This window comes from Maylandia zebra, linkage group LG19 (genome assembly GCF_041146795.1).
Source record: "Maylandia zebra isolate NMK-2024a linkage group LG19, Mzebra_GT3a, whole genome shotgun sequence".
Classification (NCBI taxonomy): Eukaryota; Metazoa; Chordata; class Actinopteri; order Cichliformes; family Cichlidae; genus Maylandia; species Maylandia zebra.
The window spans coordinates 30,054,163-30,075,842 of NC_135185.1; the positions used below are offsets into that span (position 1 = coordinate 30,054,163).

The window sequence follows — 21,680 nt, forward strand, 5'->3', positions numbered from 1 at the left end:
TAGCGGATGATCTCAGCAGGGGTACGATGATGCATTTAGGTGCTCCTCGTAAGCTGTCAACCTGAGGTCTGCTTTAGCTTATATTTCAATTTTCCAATTTAACAGTATACTACAAGTAGAAAATAAGGAAATGTACTTCTTGATTATAAAATGTCACATTACTGTTAAATGTTAAATTAGCTCTGAGTAAACATCACTTTACACATTTAACATGGAAAAATGAAAGACAGAAGATATTTCAATAACACATTTATTCAATGAAAAAAAAATTGGAACAAAATGTTTCAAGAACAAATCACTCAATTAAATTATTTTGCAGTTTGAAATGTGATCAAATACACCCCATCCTCACTAAATGAAACTTCCATCCATTCAAGGCTTATCTAATCCAGCTGACACTGGGTGAGAGGAAGGATACACGCCAGACAGGTCACCAGCTTATCACAGGGGGTGATGATCACAATCATTCACACTCAAACTCACCCATACTGTCAAACCACAATCCCCAGTTAATGTGTTTGTTATATTAACCTAACATGTACGTGTCTCTGGACTGTACGAGGAAGCAGGAGTATCCAGAGAAAACAAAATAAGCCTCAATCCTCAATATTTTATAATACAAATGAAAGGAATAATCATCAAGAAACTTCAGTCTATTTACACTTCTTGGTCAGCTGTAGATACATTAAAATCTTGGAGCACCGTAGTCATCAGGCATCCGCTCAATGTTATACCTGTTTTTAGAATCAGAACAAATTGATTTCAAAGTTAGCAATAACATTATTTTAATTTTATATTTGAAAAACACTTGGAAAATAAAATAGCTACAATCAAAGCTGCCATATATTTTAATTAAAATGCAGAACCCTGCTACCTGTGGTTTGAGATGTACATGATGGGAACTCCAGGGATCTTCCTGACCCTCCTCTTCAGATCTCGGTCAACAGTGGCCAGGATGTAACACTTGTGCTGCAGAAATATTTTTACATAATTTACATCTCCCCTTAGCAACATAGCCAGCGTTAGAAGATGGACATTTATACACATCACAGTTACTATTTGGCAATTTGCCTTTTATCAGAGAACTGTTCCAGAAAGCAGGATTAGTGTAAACTTTTAACTCTATCACACTCCTCTTCTTACTGACTGGTTTTCTTTAATAAACCTGAACTGCTTATTTGATTCCTTCTACAAATACACACATGCATATATATTTTATCCTGTTTATTTACCAAAATTTTTAGTTTTTATGTTTTGTACCTCAGAAAATGTTTAATAAGATTGCCTTCTTTGCATATAATTTAGTTGCACTTTTACTTTTGTATAATGACAAAGATTCTGAATATATGTGCTTTGATATCAAGGTATCCATAAAGGAAAATTCAAATCAAGAGTAAATAATAGAAGAGTGGAACACACAAAATAAAATGCAATTCATGGACTTTTTTCCCCTTCCTGTTTTCTAATTCATTTGATCATCCTGTTTTTTGTTGTTGTTTGTTTAAATACCACATATCACTAATAGGGCTGCCACGATTAGTCGACTAGTCACGATTACGTCGACTATCAAAATCGTCGACGACTAATTTAATAGTCGACGCGTCGTTTGAAGCTTTGTAAGATCCCAAAAGACGCAGGAATTAGTAGGATTTAAGAGTGTAATAACGGACTGAAACAGAAGATGGCAGCACTGCATGTACAAGGATGCCAGCTGCCGTTAAACCCCGAAGAAGAAGAAGCTCTGTCCCAGAATTCATAGCGCGGCCCAGCCCAGTTTCCAACAATGGCGGCAGCTAGTTAGTTTTAATGTTACTCTTATTATTCTTTCTGGGTCACAAAATAAACGTTTAACATATTTTCAGGCGAGAATGTAGCTGTGTAAACCTCAAATATCGGCTCAGTTTATCAAGACACCACATATTTTCAAAAGCGCTCCGACGTTTTCGGAGACGTCTGTTACCCACTAGCTCAATAGCGAGCCGGGGGCTAGGCTCACTAGAGCCGTGAGAACACCGGACTCCCGGCAGATCGTTTTCAAACCCACTGCCGTCTTTCGCTACTCAGGTTAAATATATATAAGTCACTTAGATAACTTAAAATGTTATTGTTTGGCTTTTTTTAGTATTTTATTTGTTCCTGAGTAAATCGGTTTGGCTGAGATTAAAGTTATAGTTTTTAAACAGCTGAATAAACGTCAAGCAGACAGCTGATTATCAGAAGTGTGAGATGCTGGAAAATTTACTCCAGTGTCCCGTTATATTTTAGATAGCAAGGAGTTGATTAAACTTCACCGAAACAATCTGCAGATTTCATTAAAATTTAATAAACTATCATCTTGTCTTTATTTTTAGTTAGCACAGACCTTAAACACTTAAAGCTGTAAGCTAATGATAGTTATATAAGAGCAGATGCTGCTGGTGCAATAAGCTGTAGTTTTACGTCCAATGGATGATGATCTGATTAGTCGACTAATCGCAAAAATAATCGGTGACTAGTCGACTATCAAAATAATCGTTTGTGGCAGCCCTAATCACTAATATAATATACTCGGAACATATCACAACCTGAACTCAGAGTGATAACACAGAATTAACTGATCTAACTACAATCAGCTGTTCTGGAAACTGAGACTGAGGTGATTTTTGCACATGAGACCTGGACGATCTTGAGAAAAATCTGGTTTTAACTTTGTCTGAAAGTGTCCTTTCTCACATGTAGCACACAGCAAAACACTAATCGCTTCAGCTGGGTTCTCACTATTGGAACTACTCTGTTTAATTTCAGCCTGAGTACAGGGTAACCACTCGCCTCATCAAATCTGCAATCGGTGTCTGCAAAGTCAGACTTAAGAGATGCAGCATCATACCTATGTTTTATCATCTGTTTCTTACTATCAGCAGATCAGACAGATAGACATTAGATATCTGACATTGCCATTTCCGGAAAGCTGACAATGAGCTGGCTAAACAACAGCAGCTGATTATAAGCTAACATTATTCCAGCTACTGTTAGGCTAAAGTGTCCTAAAAATCAATTTTCCATCTGTTGAACAGTTTTATTACATTGTCACATTTTATGAAAGTTAATTCAGTAAGTTTCTAAGTCCAACAATGTTTGTTCCACTTCAAAGAAAGTCTTACTAACACCACTAACAGCGGCAAAAACGGCAGCACTTAAAACCATCAGTGTCACTGTCATCAGACAGAAGTGAGCTCATATACTCATATCAGATTCCTTTCACGATATTTTATAGCGTTCTCCACAGTAAATGCACAAGGACACCAGCTGAGGTAAACAGCAGACTGCAGCAGACATTTTCTCTACATCTAATTTCTTTGTTTAGGGAATAGCTACAAAGACTCCACTCTAGAGAGTTTTGGAGTTGGTTACGTAGTTCCTTTATTTTCTGTGGTCAATTTTTAAGGCTACCTAATTGTGTTATCTTACTGTTCAGCTCTTGTGTGTGCTGACAAGCAAACAGCTGGTGCAAAAAAAATTAACACTGACATTTAATTGCATATATTACCTGTGTTACTCGTTGGACTAAACAGTCATCGGCATAAGTTCCCTTGTGTGTGCAAGGCAGACGCTCAAATCTTGGATCTTTTGCTATCCTACAAAAAATAAACGAGGTGAAGACTGTTTCAATAACAAACATAACTTTAAATGCATTCAAGTTTGAAACACTTATTTACATCAAGCAGCCTTTACCTGAGTGCGACTCTGTATTTCATTCCAAGCTTTTCAATCTCCGCCATTACACAGTCTGTAATATATGGTATACCTGGATGGGATGGAATTTATTTAAAAAATTCATATAAACTTTCTGTTTTATTGGATGCTGATATAAAACAAGTGACATACAGCAACTTTATTATTTTCATAAAAAATTCCCACTGAACACTAATACTTACATTTGGCATAAAGGCAGTCCATCATAGACTGAACAATGTCCAGTTTGGCCTTGATGGAGAAGTTTATAAAGTTTGTGTCAACCAGAATGTGGTATGGTGGGCCAAGCTGAGTGTTGTATTGAAAAAAGAGGCACGATGGGTACTTAGTCCTGCACAAAAATCAAAGAAATGAAACCAAATTCATGATCAAACACTTTTTAACGATCCAATGCGTATTTCTGTTTCGTGGCTAACTTACACTTCTCTCTCCTTCAGCTGCGAAGGGTCTTTCTTCTTTTTCTCTTTTGCTTTGGCTCGGTCTGTCTCTTTTCTACAAAACAAACGATGAGTTGTGGCAGCTTTTTACGTGGGAAGTGGGTGAAGCAATGAATCACATGGCTCTAAATAAAGCAGAGACGCAGAAAGCACTGGCGAAACTTACATTCTTTGGTCCTTGAGACTGATCATTCTTTTCATCGCTGCATATCTCTTCGTTTTCTGCTTCCCCTGCATTGATGAAGCCCAAAATTGATCACAACCAACACTTAACAGCAGAAACTTCAACTGTGTTAATATACAATTTCTCTAAATAGAGTGACAGAACCTACTCAAAACCTTTTGAAACGTTAACGCTCGTTAAAAAAAGATACCGTTCACTGTTTAACCTTTAAAACGTCGCGACTAAAGATCCGATGTGGAAACATTGCATTAGCATTAGCATGTTAGCTTAACGGTAAATCTGCCAAAACTTTCTAACCTTCAAGTTAAAAAAAAAGAAGTTATCTAACAACAATTGTTAAGTCGGTGATGTTACTCTGATACAGTGAGAAACTACGTACCATTTCAAATTTCAGTGACTGAACCCACAGACCGGCTACAAGTACGACTTGCTACCCTCGTGTTAGCAATGCGCAGACGTAATCAAAAATCGACGCCCGTTCTGCGCATTTTCCGGTGGCTACGCTAGCGCCTCGCAGACGAAGGTAACTGCAGTGTTTAATAATAGTTTGGCTATATTACAATATTGCATTTGTTCAGTTTTGTTTTGTGTAGTCGTGGTTTTGCAAAAGGCACCTGTGACGATATGTACCTTAATAACCATTTTGGGGCAGGCGACGAGATTTCTGAAAGGACGCTGACATTCAGGGCTAACTCTGCTAGCTGTTAGCGTTGTGTTGTCTGGTCGGAGTGCTACTGTAGCAGTTGTGAAGGGTAGCCTTCCCACTGTGTCAACAGACCAGAGAGAATTGATGATGTTGCAGTTAACCTTCCGAGGCTTTTGACCTTCCCAATAAATTCTAGTTAAGCTTTCTGTTTGAATATGTTATTTCTTTAGCTAGCAGATAGTGTGAAAACGTGCTGGCAGCTGAGCTAGCGAGACCAGAATGGTTATCAATATCTGTCATAATCAGTAGCTGCACTGTTGGTCTCTCATTGGATTTGACTTGCAAATCTTTGACCCTGTTTGTCCTTACTAAAAGGTTTGTCAGAGCCTCGTTTTTCATACATATTTCAATGCCACGGGTTTCGTATTATTCTGGACATTTAAATATTCATGTTTGTTGACAGAACAGTCTACAGCCGGGCTCCTTGGTGTTTCCATCTACTGCTTGTTTGAGCAACTTTTTCTTTAAAATCCCATCTGGCTAAACTCGTTTTTCCTCTGTTGTAGGAGATTTGAATAACTCGATGGTGTTTGGTGTTTGAGCACGGAGAAGTCTGAGTGAAGGCTGAAAGATGGTCTGATGGACCGCCGTTTCTTCCTGACCTTCCTCTTCTGCTCACTGTCGTGGATCTTTTTCTGGGAAGTGCGCTGGAAGAAAGGAAAAGAGAGTCAGATCGAGGAATGGCTCAAAGGACATAACCTCTCTCAATACAGAAACTTATTTGAAGGTCAGTGGATCACCTTTGACTTCAATCCTACCTGACCAAAACAATACAGACATTTAGCTGATTTCTTTTTCTTTTAAAGAGCAAGCTGATGTTAGTGATATGTGTGAGAAGACTTGAGTTTTTGCAGAAATAACAGAGGCAAAAGTATCACTTTCAACTGGATTTACTATGGGTTTATTTCAGAGAGATTGCATTACCTCTAGGTTTGACTCTGATGATATTTTTGTTTTGATCAGTAAACATTCAGACTAAATTGATGCCAGTGGCATGCACATACAAACAGCACAGGCTTAAGCTTTCATTATAGTAGGTTTTAATGAGGATATAGACGTTTCGGGTCATTATACTGATGTGGATTTACTGGCAAGTATGAGTATTGGAGATTTTATATGCTGTTCATGTGCCATCCAGATGTACACACACTTGAGGAACTGAGTCTGAGTGTTCTTAGTCGTTTGGAAGAGGTGGTGAAGGAACAGCAGCGCTGGAGGGAGATCGCAGAGGCTCACATCCAGCTGCTCCGAGACTTTGCCTTCCAGGAGTGGCTTTGCTCCCAGAACCTGGAGCACTATTATCATACGTAAGCAATGAAAAGTCTTAACTTCAACATTTCTACTAATCTGGTATGAGCAGCAACCCTTTGATGTAATCAATTACTTTTTGCCTTGTCATAAATATAGATTATTCCAGGTGATTTCTAAGATTTTGTTTATTTTTTTTAACGCTTTTTAAGTTGTTTCATGTTGGTTAACACACACTAGGTTTATTTATGTCCACTTGAGGGCACCCTCTCCATTCACGGCTAGCTGAGTCTGCTGACACGGAGCTGTGTAGGCTGCAGTGTTTTGGAGGGTCACTGCAGTAAAAAGCATTCTTTAGAGACTGCATTTGTGAGACCCTGCAGTAATGCAGATGTTTCTGTATATGTGTTGGGTGCTTTATTCTGATTCAAACAGAACCAGCTATGATTAGTATTAGTTATTGCGCTATCAAAACAATAAGTGTGCTGGGATTCTTTTTTGAGTAAACTGTTATGTTTCTAGAGATCAGCTTTGTTTCGGAAACATGGAAAATACTGTTTGTTAGGAAGATTCCTGACATTTTTAGTGGGATACAGTGTCACATTTCTGAAGGTCATGGCTGCAACACTATAGCTGCCTCCACTGCTGTTGGCTTTTATGTAAGCCTTCATTGCCCACATCATTTTTTTCTGTGCTTTTGGTTCAGTAAAGAACTGAAAAAGCCAAAGTTAATTATTAATTTTTTTTTTATCAAAATGTAGTGTAAGTGGGGATTTAAAGTTGCTTTTAGTATTAGTTGTACCATTATTGTCAGTATGTACATATTAAACTGAGACAGCATCGCGCATGCTGATTAACAAAGGATAGAAAAGGCAGTCTTACAGTTGATTTGATTTTAGTTATTCAGATAATATTTTATACTAATCTCTATTTTTGCCCATAAAGATCATGCTGTGAAAGCGTAATTAGAAAGTGTACTTTATTGATCCCCGTGGGGAAATTCCTCTCTGCATTTAACCCATTCACTCAGTGAAGCAGTGGGCAGCCACTGGGCGCCCGGGGAGCAGTGTGTAGGGACGGTACCTTGCTCAGGGGTACCTCAGGGTAGCTGTTCAGGGGAATCGAACCCCCGACCTTCCAGTCATGGGGCCACCACTCTGAGCTATCCCTTTTCCCTGCATGATCTCGGTGTCAGCTGACACAGAGACAGTATGAACATTTGTTTTAGAGGATTAAAGGTCTTCTTTGTATTTATTAATACACTGTATTTATCCAGTCCATTGTTGCTGATCTGATTTCGAGCTAATGTTGTCAGGAAGATTTTATAGGATGCCTCTAGCTAGTAAAAATGTGTATGAGGGATCATTTGTGCCAGATGCAATTAGTGATGCTGTGATGTTTTTTCTGAAGTTTTCTGTTGTATATTTATTAATGTGTGCTGATAATTATCAGTATATTTATTTATTATTGATTTGTGACTTGGTGAACCAAAGATGATTTTCCATTAATCTGGACAGTAGCGTTATTATAATTCTAATAATCTTTTGCTGTTGGCTCATCCAGTATTTTCCTCCTCCATGTACACCACAGGAATTAGATTTTTTTTTTTTTCCTTTTATTCTATTTATTTTGAAAAAGGCTTGTTGGAACATGTCATCCGATGTAGCTTTTGCAATACTGGAGTAGTTTAGGAGATAAGATTGAGGCTCCTGGCCTGAATTGTACTTAAACCAGATTTTGTTAAGCATGCCGGACGGGTTGTGTGTGTGTGGTTGGAACTGCATTCTTGTTTAACAGACCTTGAGTTAAAGTTAGGTTTCAGTCCCGAAGCATAAAAGAAAGGCGGTTGCTTAATGCTAGATTCATTTCTATTACCTGCTTGACATACTTTCACTTTTTGTTTTACACTGCAGACTGAAGACCTTGGGTTGTATGAATTTGGATGATCTCTCTCAGTTTGACAGTCAGCTGCAGCTTTCTTTAGCTGCCTGGGGCTACTACTACGAAGACTACATAAAGTTGTCTACAGGCATCAAGATCCTCCAGACCTCCAGGGGGAGTCGTGACCAGGACTACGAGATCCGGCTGGTGCACAGCCTCGCTGAGAGACGTCTGAATGAGAAGTGGTCATTTGGTGAGACCCTGATCACATTTTTATTGTTGCCTTTAAAGAGTGTTAGTTGTGGTTGTGTTCGCCAGCTGCAAAGTATCAACAGGCATTCAGATACAACATATAAACCGAAGTACTGTTTGCTTAGTCTTTTCAAGGGTTTTCACAAATGTTACTCAAAGAAGCATAGATCATTTGAAAGCAGCTCAAATTCTCTAATGGAGAAGTTATGTGTTACTTCATCTGTCTGACAACAAAACAACTCTCTACCTTACCAGCTTTCCTGTTGTTTAACAGGGTGTGGTTTTTCATACTAAAGGACAAAGCTGGACATTTTTGTCACACCCTTTCTTTGCATTTGATTTAAAAATAAATTTAGTGGTATGGAAGACCTACCCGAATTTACATAATAAGAAAACTATGTGCTAGAGACAAAGGAAAGTGCAAGCATTGACACGGACTCTGCAGACAAGGAAGAGGAAGTGAGTAGTTTCTACAATTGAAGTAATCAATAGTGCATTGTGTTACTGTCTTCTCAGCGGGAGCTCTCATATTTGGCTGTAGTGTGGCACTGTGCTTCTTGATAAGGGACCTCATGTTTTACGTGATTGGTGAGTACAACATTATCTGGTAGTGTAAGAGTTGATATGGTTGGTGTTTACTTGTATGTGACTGATTTTTATTCCTGCTCACACTTTGGCTTTAGTTGGTGCTGCTGTTTTTGTTTTTTAAATAGTTGGTGATGAAACATTGCTTAAACTTTGGTTATTTTAATACTGAAATGTTTTTTTGCAAAATGAGTTCCAACTCTTGTGCTTCTTTCCTTCTTGTGGCAGGTGGAATTACTGTTTCCATCATAGCGTTTGTCTTTACCATCAAGTTCCTCTGTGAGCTTGCGGCAAGGGTGGTCAGCTTCCTGCAGAATGAGGATCCAGGGCGACGCGGTGATCGTAGCATCTACGACTATGTCCGGGGAAACTACCTGGACCCACGTTCCTGCAAAGTGTCGTGGGACTGGAAGGAACCACAGGAAGTGGGACAGACTATGAGTTTCAGAGTCCAGGTCACACTAGATTCTAGATGTTGAGAAAGGAAAAAGAGATGATAATAAAATCTCATTTCAGTATTAAATGGCACTTTTTATTTTTCTATTTTCGCCTTTTCAGCTGTTCTATAAGAATGGTCAGCCTTTCCCAGCACATCGGCCTGTGGGGCTGAGGGTCAACATTACCCACATTGAACTGGCCCTGGACATCCCTGTCACACAGGAAGTCCTGCAAGACCCAGAGTCCAATGTAGTCAAAGTGGCTTTTACAGTACGCAAGGCTGGACGCTATGAGGTTGCAGTCAAGCTGGGTGGACTGAATGTGGCCTATAGCCCTTATTACAAGATATTCCAGCCAGGTAGATGCATAAAATGTTTTCATGCAGTTTACATGTCAAAACAAAGTCTTTATTTTGGATGACTATATTTCTGTTCTCTTTTTCTCTTCAGGTACAGTTGTTCCATCCAAAACCAAGATAGCCTACCATTTCTCCACCCTGGTGCTAACAAACGGACAGCGGCACACTTTACAAATTGAGCCCAGAGACGAGTATGGAAACCCTACTAGTAACTCCACATCTCTGACAGATGAAGCAAACTACAGTGTCCATGTGCACTCTGTAAGCGAGTGAAACTCCTGTTCTTTTACCCATTAAACTGAGATTATTTTCTTGATGATGACGAGTATAAAACCTAGGATTAGTTTTTATTCTTAAGTTGCACAATTGCACAACCATTAGCTTTAGAACTAAGCTTGGATTCATTTGTAGTCTTTCTGCTCTTTCAGCTAGGCACAGCAGATGATGACAGTCTGGAGGGCCTCTACAGCAAATCTGTTTCAGTCAACAAGCAGCAGTGCCAGGTTCTGTTGAGACTGACCCTGAAGAAGACTGGTTGTTTCAGGGCTCGCATCTCCTACAAGGATCAGCCGCTCAGCAATGGGGAATTTGACATAATTGTTCTCAGTGGTGAGCAGCTTGTACGTGCTGAAGAGAAATGTATTAGCTACTGTTTTCATAGCCTAATGCTCCTCTTTGCATGTCACATTGCAGAGAATGAAAAGGCCTGCGTGGAGAAGAATGTATCCACTCCTGGCATAAGCATCTACTTTGAGGCATACCTTTACAGTAGTGGGAACTACAGCAGTTCATCGTGGCAGTTACCAGCCTCCTCTTTGTTGGCTCCCCAGAGGAGGCCCTCCATGGGAGAAGAGGAGGATGAACATGACTCTCCTGTGGAGGGACAACCTGAGAAGGTCAAGAAACCAAAAAAGGTCTACTGTTACATATCGCCAAAGGTAAGTGACCGGTGGCAATATAATGGTTAGGTATTGGAACCAGAATCACCTTTACTGTCCTCGTCCTCTAGATCAGTGCCCACATACATACAGACCTATTTACACAAAAGCTTTAATACCTGGATTATATTTTATGAAGTAATAATTGAAACACTTCAGTTGTTCTTGTATGCTTATTGTCTCTTCCAATTTATTTATTTATTTTAAATTCAGAGATTTTAAAACTGCCGGTATGAAAATATGAGGGCATTGAACCTGAGTTTTTTCAAACAGCAATTATCCGTGAAGGAATTCTACCTGAAAATTATTCCATGGCGCCTTTTCACCTTTCGAGTATGTCCAGGAACAAAGGTAAGCAGAACTAATGTTAGACAATCCTGGAGAATCGGTATATTTTTTTTTAGATCGCTTTGTTTTATACGTGGTTAATGTTTAATTGAATTATTTTCTTTAGTTTACCTATTATGGTCCTGACCCAGTTCACAAGTACCTAACTCTAGTAGTGGATGATGGGATACAGCCTCCTGTGGAGCTAAGCTGCAAGGATAGGAACATCATGGCTGCCACCTTCATTCGCTTCCTGCACAAGAATATTGGTTTGTTTGAGTGGAACGCCGTTACTTTTGCACGATCTGCACTTAGCAAATACCGTCTCTTTGGAAAACTGTAGTAGTAATTTAATAATGTTGTTTTTAGGCGGCTCTGAAACGTTCCAAGACAAGGTGAATTTCTTTCAGCGTGAACTCAGGCACATCCATTCCAAGAGACCTCGCACCAAGACCTGCCTAAAAGTCAGCCGACACGCCATTCTGGATTCAGTAAGTCTTACGCCGTATGTTATTCTTTCTAGTGGAAAAGCAGAAGAATAGACATAATTTGTCTAATCCAGTGTGTAATATGTGGTATGTAATTTATTTCTCCAAAACAGTGCACCAGAATGACGTTAAGCATTAAAGTCCGAGGTTTATTAACAAAAACATTTATTACCAATGTTTTCTGATTTTTAAAAAAAAAAAGGTTTAGAGGAAAGCCTTTTTAAATATCAGCTCACATGTCACTCTGACCTTTTTCCAAAATGTTTTTTCTACGATGCCAAACACGGTGAAACAGTGCTCCCTTTTGTCTCTGTGTGTGTAGTACACATGTCTGATATATTCCTGCATAAGAGTTGAACTTGGCAGGAGTTACAGGATTTTGCATTAACCAAATGGCGCGTGTTAATCTGAGGCATGATTTCACCATCTGAGTATGAGCCAGACACACACACACACACACGTACGTCAGTCCTCTGAGATTTCAGTTTCCAAGTGTTTTTTGCTTTACATTTAGGACGTTCTATTTACTCAGATTTGTTTTATTTTTTTTATTATAAGCTATGTTTTAAGACCACAGGTGTAATCATAACAGTGACGTGACCATTATGATCATATAGACTGTTTCAATTGTCGTTTTTGTTCTTTGTTCAGTCATTGAAGGCCACGAGGAACTTCTCAGTGTCTGACTGGAGTAAAAACTTTGAGGTCGTGTTTCAGGACGAGGAAGGTAAACGCACAATCAACACGAGGCCTATTGGAGAAATGACATTTTGCCTCAAGCACTTCACTTAAAATCAGAAAAGGATTTAAGGTGCGTTAAAATCTTTCCTCTGCAGCTCTGGACTGGGGCGGTCCACGCAGGGAGTGGTTTGAACTGATTTGCAAGACTCTCTTTGACACATCGAATCAGTTGTTCACCCGCTTCAGTGACAACAACCAGGGCCTTGTGAGTTTCTGTTTTCAACCCTTTGTATATTCTGTATACACCATCAACACTTAGTTTTGAAACTCACAGAGAGTATTCGTCTTCATTTTCCAGGTACACCCAAATCCCGAGAGGCCACCCCACTTGCGCCTAAAGATGTATGAGTTTGCGGGTCGCGTTGTAGGGAAATGTCTGTATGAGTCTGCTCTGGGTGGAGCCTACAAACAGCTGGTTCGAGCTCGCTTTACACGTTCCTTCTTGGCCCAAATCATTGGCCTGAGAATGAACTACAAGGTATGGAACGCAGTGCATTCCAATTAAAGAGACACTTTGCTCAGAAGTTGGAAGGTCACATCTCTATTGTTTATCCTCTAGTGTCAACTGTTCTATCTCATCACTTAAACATTCCTGACAATGCCAAGAAACCTCATTTCTTTCTTGGCATTATTTATTTAACAGAAAACTACCCAATGTGTTTGGCTGTTTATCCAAATAACTTCGCTTTCAAAGTTGAGAACTCCAGTCCACCCAGTCATCTTTTTATCCTTCCCTGCTAGAAGATGAAGTACCGTGTTTATTTAAAAATTTAATTTTTTTTTTCCTGGGTTTTCGTTTGGTTTTCCACATGCAGTACTTTGAGACGGACGACCAGGAGTTCTACAAAACTAAAGTGTGCTTCATCCTAAACAATGACGTGAGTGAAATGGACCTGGTGTTTGCCGAGGAGAAGTATAGCAAGTCGGGACAGCTGGAGAAGGTGAGGCAACACTTTGGAAAGGAACCTCCCCTTATTTTATTTTTTTTTAAGTACTGATGTAGGAGATCCCAGGAGATCGAAGCAGTAAACCAAGCAAAACAAACCATATTGCTTGTTTGGCTAGAGCCTCAATTTTTCTTAAAAGAGGAAGAGTGGTGAGTTTATATAAAAGGATGGACGAGTAGAGTTTGGCATTCTTTATAAACTTTGTTGTTCACTTGTAAAATATCACCCAAATAGCTGGCTGCATAAATCTGTGATGAAACAGAGCTCAGACTCGCAGATTTTTAATTAAATAACGACGTTACTTCATCAAATTGTTTCTTTAACATTAAAATGAATTGCCCAAATATTTATAAATTAGCTGAGAAGTAATGTGACATTTTTCAATGTCTAATTCTTTCCTCTGGTTCTTGCTGTTACTTGCCAGTTTTCAACATACCTTAAATGTCATTTTCTGTCATTTTCACCCCGTCGTCCTCTCTTCCAGGTGGTGGAGCTTATATCTGGTGGAGCTCAAATTGCTGTGACCAATGAAAACAAGATGCATTATCTTAACCTGCTGGCCCAGTATAGACTGGCCAGTCAGGTAAGAGATGAGGTGGAACATTTCCTTAAAGGTAAGGAAATGAAGCTAGCACACAGCTGCATTTTTGCATTTGTATTTTTCTTGCCAGTTCCTCTCATTTGAGATCTCTGGTAATGTGCACATAATTGGTGCATTTTTCCTGATCAATTGCAGGTTTGAATGAACTGGTTCCAGAAAACCTGCTAGCCATATTTGATGAGAACGAGTTGGAGGTATGTGCGATGTATTGTAATTAAGTCCTGCTGACATTTTAATCAACACCGGATATTTATGGATTTTTGTGCTTCTAGCTGCTGATGTGTGGCACTGGTGACATAAACGTACAGGACTTCAAGGCCCACGCTGTGATTGTTGGTGGATCATGGCACTTCCGAGAGAAGGTACGTCACGGACGCTTTTCTTATCTTGCCTTCTCCCCTAGCAGCTGGTGGAAATGTCTGATCTTGTTTGCTTTTCCTTTTTCCTTCCCTCAGGTGATGAAGTGGTTCTGGGCGGTGGTGTCCAGCTTCACACAAGAAGAACTGGCTCGTCTTCTGCAGTTCACCACTGGCTCCTCTCAGCTACCCCACGGCGGGTTCAACACTCTTTGCCCCTCGTTCCAGATCATCGCTGCCCCCACACATAGCACTTTGCCCACTGCACACACCTGGTGAGTAGAAGCACACATACTGAGAGAAAAACATGCCTCAACAGTGCTGCTATGTGTTTTTCTGACTGCTGCCAAATCCTGCATCATGTCTAAAACCAACAGTCTTCTCACTGATGATATAAATCTTTAAGACCAGATCACACGTACAGTAAAAATCTTTAATTGTACAAAAAAAATGTTATTCAAACAGGAGAAAATAGCACATTTCTGTGGAATAGCTTCAGTGGCTTATTTATACATACTAATGAGTTGTTTTTTTGGCAGCAACAGGATGGCATACATGGGACTGAGTCAAAATAAACTGTGTGAGAGAGTGGAAAAAAAATCCCCACTGCAACACCATGGCTCACTGATATGTTTTTAATAGTTGTTGGAAACAATAGAGCTCTGTGATGGTGTGTTTTGCTGTATCACGTCTGGAAATGTTTAAAATCATTTCCGTTTTTGGTCTTTTAATTTGATTTTTTTTTTCTCTATACATAAGAAATAATGTAATATCAGCCCGTTCTCCTTTTCAAATCAACAATAGTTCAACCACATGCTGACTCTCTGTGTCTGTCTAGTTTTAACCAGCTGTGCCTCCCTACCTACGACTCCTACGAGGAGCTGCACAAGATGCTGAAGCTGGCCATCAGCGAGGGCAGTGAGGGTTTTGGCATGCTCTGACTCTTCCATCAGCTGGCACTGTGGTTTCACACATACAAGAGACCAGCACTGCTCCACTGCCCTGGTTTCCTGCATTCGTTCACATTTAACGGGTGGACTTGTTGGCACTCTCACCCTCCCTAATAAATACCCTCTCTCAAGATGAGCGAGCGTTTCAGGAAGTCCCAGGAGGCTGTAGTGAATCTCGTATGAACTCTAGTGCTACTGTATATAAAATATTCCACTTTTGTATAAGGAAAAAAAGACAAAAATGACAAAATTCCAACTGCTGAAAAAGGGTGTTTGGACAGTTTTTATTTCCTGATGCTAAAGTTTGCTTAGTTTTATATGCTTGAGAGACGAGTAATACTAGAGCAAAAGCCTTGAGTATAACTGTATAACTGCTTCTTTGGCATTTTGCAAACTGAGGAACACTTAAGTGCAACAGCAGCCTACATGTGACGTGGGTGACACGTGCATCTACAGCACTTTGGCCTTAATCGATCAGGGACTGATGTGTGTATGTAAATATTATAATATCACTCTTTAATTTGTACATACTAGCGCGTATACAAATGTTTTCATCTTGTTACTTTTTGATTTAATATTTAAGGAGAAGGGATTTACTTTACTGTTGCACGTCTGATGGGTTGAGATTTAATATAATTTCTACAAGTTGTTGTTTTGTTTTTTCTATCTGAGCAGAAGTGGTTTTAAAAGGAGCCAAGTGATATTGTTTCTATATTTACATTTTAACTTATTGTGTCTTGAAGGTAAAGTTTCTGTTGTCCCTTAATCTTTGTTTTTATGTTTTATAAACCCGCCTTATTCTTGCCCTTTGCCTCTGATTGTATCCCGGGGGGTGTGTAGGTGAGAGAAACATACTCAACAATAGTAGGTAATAGTCATGTTATGATTTTTCTCTTATCACATGCAGAGGTTACTGTGGATGTGAAAGCTGTTTGGGTGTTGGAGGGCTGAGCCCTTGTATAACATTTTGTTATATAAAGCTTTTGACTGACTCATTCACAGCCTTTCATGGGTTTACCTCAGAATCTCCTTTGCCACCTATGCATCCTCTGACACAGATGTGTGTTTTCATGCACATGCATGGCAAACGTGCATACGGTTTGTTCATAGTTGCCTCCTTCCAGCCCTGACTGTACAACCTTTAGCCATATGCTCCATCATCCTGTAAGCTGAGCAAAGCATCTTTGAACAATAAGCCCTGTTTGTTATATTGTTGTAAAACTATTTATTTTTATTGCTGTTAGTTTTGTTGATATCCTGAGCCAACAGAAGTGTTTCCTTGTTTGTTTGTTTTATTAAGTTTTTTTTCTTATTTATTAGCACTTCCTTTTGTGTTGCAGAGTTTACATGGTCATTGGCCAATTTGGAGAAGTCTGCTGACAGCTTGTAGAGCATTTAGGAAAAGTGATGTTTACTCATAGCAAACAGAAAATGTTAATAGGTAATGATTCTTCTTAGTAGTGTTTTGATTAGTTTTGCCCCGTAAGCAGTCAAATTTGATTCAAGAGATTGAACTTAGTAAATGGCAAAGAAATCCCATTTTGACAGTAGGTGTTGGATTTATTTGCATTGGCTCCTCAGTGCCAATCGAATGTCAGAGCTTTAGCTGATCTTACAGTGTTAAAGAAGTTTGTGAGGGTTTAGGCGCTCGTGTTTGTTTGGGTTGTGCAATGTTGACCTGACCTTCAGCACCAGTACCAAAAGCTGACATATTTATCCAGCACAAAGCGTGAGCATTACTTGTACGACTTGATCAGTGTAAACAAGTATAACTGAGTTCTGTCCTGTAATTTTATGTTGTTTAATGTTTTGCTCTTCATGATCATTTACTACTGTTTTCTGTTTAGATGCTTTTTGGATCAGATGGCCTGAGTGTGATTTTTAGCGATTTAGATGTTGTGAAATATTTGCCTATGAAGTTGAAGATGGGTGGGGTCCAGGGGGGAGGGTGGGGGTAATTTTTTTCCTTTTACTTCTTTGTTTTTGTTTGTTTTGGGTTTTTTAATGAGCCTCTGCTGCTGATGAATGTTTGAGATTCTCTGGATGGAGCTACTTTGTTTATGGGAATAAAAATGATGGAATAAATTCTTGTCATCTTATTTCAACCTCTGTATTGTATTTATCTTATCTGAAGACATGTTATTACACACCCCTATTTCCACCCAAAAACCCAGTCTATGGTTTGGTGCCTCACATGTGCTGGTTTGAAAATTGACCTTGATCTGACCCTAAAACACCCTGTAAACTAAAGTGGCGTTCATTTAGAAAGCTGGGATACGTGTAGTGCTTGAGAATAAGACTTTCTTGGCCAGATGAATGCATGTTTTAGACACAAGAGGGCACTGGCTCTACATGTGACATGAGCTCACCATGAGTGACAGATGCGTGCTGCATCTTCTATAATCCCCACAGACAGGTTGGCTGCAGTGATGAGGGAGCTTTCCTGTCTTCAGATAACCCTCTATACTTTAAGTCTTCCACACAGAGGGAATGCCTCCATTTACGAGCATTTCTCATTCTCTCCTCCATGCTCGCAAATACAAAATAAAGTTAATTTAACTTGGAGGGGTAAATTAAAATTTGTATGGTTCCTAAATGCAGAAAGCATAATGGGGGGGATGGCTTCCATCATATGGAGGCAGCCGCAGCAACACAGGATGTGATAGAAGTACACTCTTGCCCTCCTGTTTGTTTTCTCAGTTGATGTCTGATAAGCCCTCAACTAAGAAAACATCTTTAATGCCTGTGGCTATGCAGGTCCTGTGGCCATCAGCACGATACCCACATATTCCTGGCGCGACTCCACGTACTGTGGTCTGAACACTATCAGGAGCCGGGAGAAGGCATCTTGAAGTACTTGGAGGCAGAAGTCCAGTTATTTGGTCTTGGCATGCACCTGTGGATTTGCATAATGGTCTCTCTCAAATTTCCCCCAGGAATGCTCGCTAAAGAGGGACCACAAATCAGAAAGTCGTCCTCTGGCATCTAACTAAGAATAATGTACCATGTTGGAAAGGCCTTCTTTCCTTACAGAACCCGTGGGAGATCGCGCAGCAACAGTACAGTGTTGTTTTTTCGGTGTGTTTTTTAAATAAATGTAAATCTGATGATAAAAATTCCCTAGAAAAAATATGTTTCTCAGACAAATTTTCCATGCACTATTCCATAAACAACTCCAGACCCAACTGTAGCTTGGTTTGGAGGTTTAGGGTTTGCCAAGTTCCTGGAGGGGGGGGGGAGTCAATTTATGGGTGGTTCTCTTCGACCAAAGAATTTACTTACTCATTTCCCACTTCAGACACCCCCTGCCTCCGAGGAGATGTCCGTCGGTTTCTCTGATCAAAGATAATTGTCCGCAGACAGGGATCCACACAAGGGAGACAACACAAATGTGGCACGCCTATATGCATCTTTAGAACATGACCGCGCTCTCTTCCCTGCTAAACAGCCGTGGGGGTTGTCTGCTTCCCATTCCAACATGCAGGTCCTCATTACCTGATTGGACGGTGCTGATTAACTGCCAACTGGATTGGCTGCAGATATTTATCATCTGCGATGATTGGGCCAATTTAGACTCCAATCTTAATCAGGGTTGTTGAAGGACAGCAGCAGGCCGGGACTTCAGTTCTCTCCAGGAAGTTCACCGTTACTGTACACAATCTAGTGATTTCATGTTACATGCAAATGCGTCCAAACCCTCCCAAACATCAGCTCTCTTCATATGCTGGTCCTCTAGAAGAAGCAGAGTATGAAAGAAGAGCCTCCCTCCATCCGCAATGGCTTACCACAAACGCGACTTTGACTGTTTTGGCTTTTTGGGGGAAATTCTGCCTCAGCTGTGCCTTCCGAAGTTGGCCTATCAGCATCTTAGAAGTGTGGTTCTGCTATTGACGTTGTTGAGGATTATGGAGAAAACAGCTGTAAGAAATGCACATCACAGTGATGACAATGGTCTGGCAACTGAGTGCGGCACAGGAATGTATGGATGGGATGTTACTGCTGATTAAAGAGATTTTTTTCCCCGTGATCTCTTGATATTTCACAGATTCTCTGTTGCTCCTATCAATTCTTCTGTTATTTAAGTGATGAGATCTGGCTCTCAACACTTAGGCTGAGATGACTGCAAGTCTACCTGGAACAGCATGTAAAAGCGGCCTGGCAAAGGAGAAAGGGCCTTGTTTGAATACATTCCTCTGCCGGGAACAGGACCGCCAACATGTGCTTTGTTTTGAAAGTGATATAAACGTCCATGCGTACAGCTGAGGTCAGAGACAAGCAGAAGCACGCGTATTGAAAAACGGCTAGCGCGGAGATTAAGTGTCCCCCAGCTGATGGCTGTCTATATTATATATGATGCTGGAATGTGCCTATTGATTCATGGGGTTAGCTGTCCTGCTGGGATGTGCAGCTGCACTGTATTTGATATGTTGGGAAACATTTCAGTAGTTATATTTCTTTTGTAATAACAGGGACTCTAATGTTGATTGTCTAACTGTCTGAGAAATACCCCATGCTGCTCCGCCCTTATTGTTAGCACAGTTGTCACTATAGCGTGTGTGAATAGGCTGTGAATGTTAACAGCATGGGTCGCGGTCTAGTTGAGTCTGTCACCTGACCATTTTAATCTAGACTGAAACATCTTGACAGTTTTGTACAATTTGTCTCCTAGTGACTTTCCTCAACTTTTCCCCATAACACTAGGCTTTTCTTTTGTGTCTGCTGGACTCATTGTCAGTGGGACAGACTTGTCCTGCATCTCTCTCAGAAAACTGAAATATCTCAGCACTACTCTGTACATTTAGGCATTTGTGGTTTCCCCAAGTTAGTGATGTTTGATTTCTCTTCAGCTGCTGAGTTTGACACAGATCTGCTACAGCTCATCTAATGCTATCACTAGATCAAAAAAATCTATTTTTAGGGGATTTATGATAACAAAAAATTATGATAATATATTTTCTAGTGTAATACTATAGTACTAAAGTCTTTAGCCTGAACTCTCTTAGGCAGCTTTCTTGTCAAGCGGTCTTCAGGAATAGTTCTCCAGGCTTCTTGTAGGACGTTCACTGCTCTTCTTTGGATGTTGGCTGCCTTTTGTTCTGTTGTCTTTCAAGATGATGTTGGGTGTTTGGGATTATTGTCATGTAAAAAGAAAATGAATCGGGTGCCATTCAGATGCTTTCCAGATGGTATTGCATGGTGGATCAAAATCTCACTGCACTTTTCTGTTTTCATAATTCCATTAATATTGAGAAGATCCCCAACCCCAGCGATTGAAATGCAGCCCAACACATGACAAAACCCCCCCACAGTGTTTTAGAGATGACTGTCACTCTCACTGTTGTTCCTCTCTCCTGACCTCTTGGACCTATTGGTGACGTTTTGAACCAAAAACTTCAGTTATGGATTAATTACACTGATTTTACCACAGATTTTCAGTCCAGTTCTTGTGTAATTCTTCTCCCCATTTCCCCTCCTTAAGAATGGCTTCTTGATAGCCAAACTTCCACTGAGACCATGCTTAGTTATGCCAAGTTTTATGGCTTTGGGAATCAGCTTGTTGTTTGAATGGGGACAAATGATGATTTTGCAATAGGCTGCTTGTAAGTGCCTACAGATACAATTTAACATTGGTTGTCTGTTATATGTAGACACAACATTGACTCATCCCTTGAGTTAGGTTCCTTCTTTATGCTTGAATGTTTCATAGCCCAGTGTTAAGTTTCCGTACAAACTGGACTGCAAACGAATGAAAAAGCAGAAAAGACTTCAGCAAATAATATTGCTGAAGAGCACTTTCAAAGTCACAAGAAAGTCTGACACCTTGGAAGTGAGATATAAAGAAATGAGGGGTGGCTCAAGACTTTTGCACAACACTGTATACTGCAAACACTGTTGGATATTTAATTCCAATACAGCTTTACAGAGCCACTAGTCTGACTCTCAGCTCTTTTAGTACTTCTGTCCGTATCCTCATAAAGTTTCCCATATCAAATTGTCCCTTTTACTGCGCGCATGTAAAATGCTTCATACAGTTTCTGAACCATGAAGAAGAACAGGACTGTTTACAACAAATTCTTCTGGCGTGACAAAAAGCTGCATAACTCTGGTTTTTGTGCCACAAGGTCAGGATCAAACTAGCTGTCATGAATTCTGACTCCCACAGTTATGCAAATAGAAATATTAGGGTCTAGTAGAAAATGACCAATAATAAGCCTGGCATTGGTCCTCTTTCCAACCACATCCACTCCAAGTCAGTAGAGTGCTCCAGGCCACTGGGCTGATCCCAAGCACTGTAATTATTCACCTAGGAAGCTCAGTATGTTCAGCACAGTCGTCATATTTTGTACTGTCCTCTACTCTGTGTATTACAACAAACTTGGCTTATTTGGCAATTCGCTTCCAAATGACAATACAGGTGCCTTTAATATATTTTGATTTATAAACTGTAACAGTGGATTCAAGTGCTTTATTTCCTTATTAAATTAAAATAAAAAGAGCTGCTTAAGGTTTA

At 40.0% G+C, this 21,680-nt stretch overlaps 2 protein-coding genes across 3 annotated transcripts; one reads left to right on the plus strand and one right to left on the minus strand.

Annotated features, from left to right (window-relative positions):
* Positions 1-232: 232 nt before the first annotated feature.
* fcf1 (FCF1 rRNA-processing protein) lies at positions 233-5,123 on the minus strand. 2 transcript variants are annotated; one of them, XM_004540726.5, is made up of 8 exons: positions 4,984-5,123; positions 4,336-4,400; positions 4,153-4,224; positions 3,915-4,063; positions 3,712-3,784; positions 3,527-3,614; positions 875-969; positions 233-734 (listed from the first exon to the last, which is right to left on the minus strand). In XM_004540726.5, the coding sequence occupies exons 1-8, from the start codon at positions 4,993-4,995 to the stop codon at positions 686-688; spliced, it is 603 nt and encodes a 200-aa protein (XP_004540783.2). In that variant the 5' UTR covers positions 4,996-5,123; the 3' UTR covers positions 233-685. The 2 variants fall into 2 exon arrangements, with proteins under 2 accessions (XP_004540783.2, XP_004540784.1); XM_004540727.4 differs by lacking the exon at positions 4,984-5,123 and adding an exon at positions 4,733-4,865.
* arel1 (apoptosis resistant E3 ubiquitin protein ligase 1) lies at positions 4,770-17,268 on the plus strand. Its single transcript, XM_004540725.3, has 22 exons — positions 4,770-4,876; positions 5,566-5,786; positions 6,198-6,366; positions 8,221-8,441; positions 8,957-9,028; positions 9,254-9,480; positions 9,584-9,821; positions 9,913-10,082; positions 10,250-10,430; positions 10,515-10,759; positions 11,033-11,110; positions 11,214-11,355; positions 11,456-11,577; positions 12,226-12,301; positions 12,411-12,520; positions 12,614-12,793; positions 13,131-13,256; positions 13,747-13,876; positions 13,999-14,057; positions 14,136-14,225; positions 14,319-14,494; positions 15,058-17,268. The coding sequence occupies exons 2-22, from the start codon at positions 5,639-5,641 to the stop codon at positions 15,158-15,160; spliced, it is 3,063 nt and encodes a 1,020-aa protein (XP_004540782.3). The 5' UTR covers positions 4,770-4,876; positions 5,566-5,638; the 3' UTR covers positions 15,161-17,268.
* Positions 17,269-21,680: the final 4,412 nt, after the last annotated feature.

Coding starts and splice junctions, on each gene's coding strand:
- fcf1 (XM_004540726.5), bottom strand. Junction 3,615..3,711: donor AAATACAGAGTCGCACTCAG/GTAAAGGCTGCT, acceptor TATTTTTTGTAG/GATAGCAAAAGATCCAAGAT. Junction 735..874: donor ATGTACATCTCAAACCACAG/GTAGCAGGGTTC, acceptor TTCTAAAAACAG/GTATAACATTGAGCGGATGC.
- arel1 (XM_004540725.3), top strand. CDS start 5,639: ATGGACCGCCGTTTCTTCCTGACCTTCCTCTTCTGCTCACTGTCGTGG. Junction 11,578..12,225: donor GACACGCCATTCTGGATTCA/GTAAGTCTTACG, acceptor TTCTTTGTTCAG/TCATTGAAGGCCACGAGGAA. Junction 13,877..13,998: donor GGTGGAACATTTCCTTAAAG/GTAAGGAAATGA, acceptor GATCAATTGCAG/GTTTGAATGAACTGGTTCCA.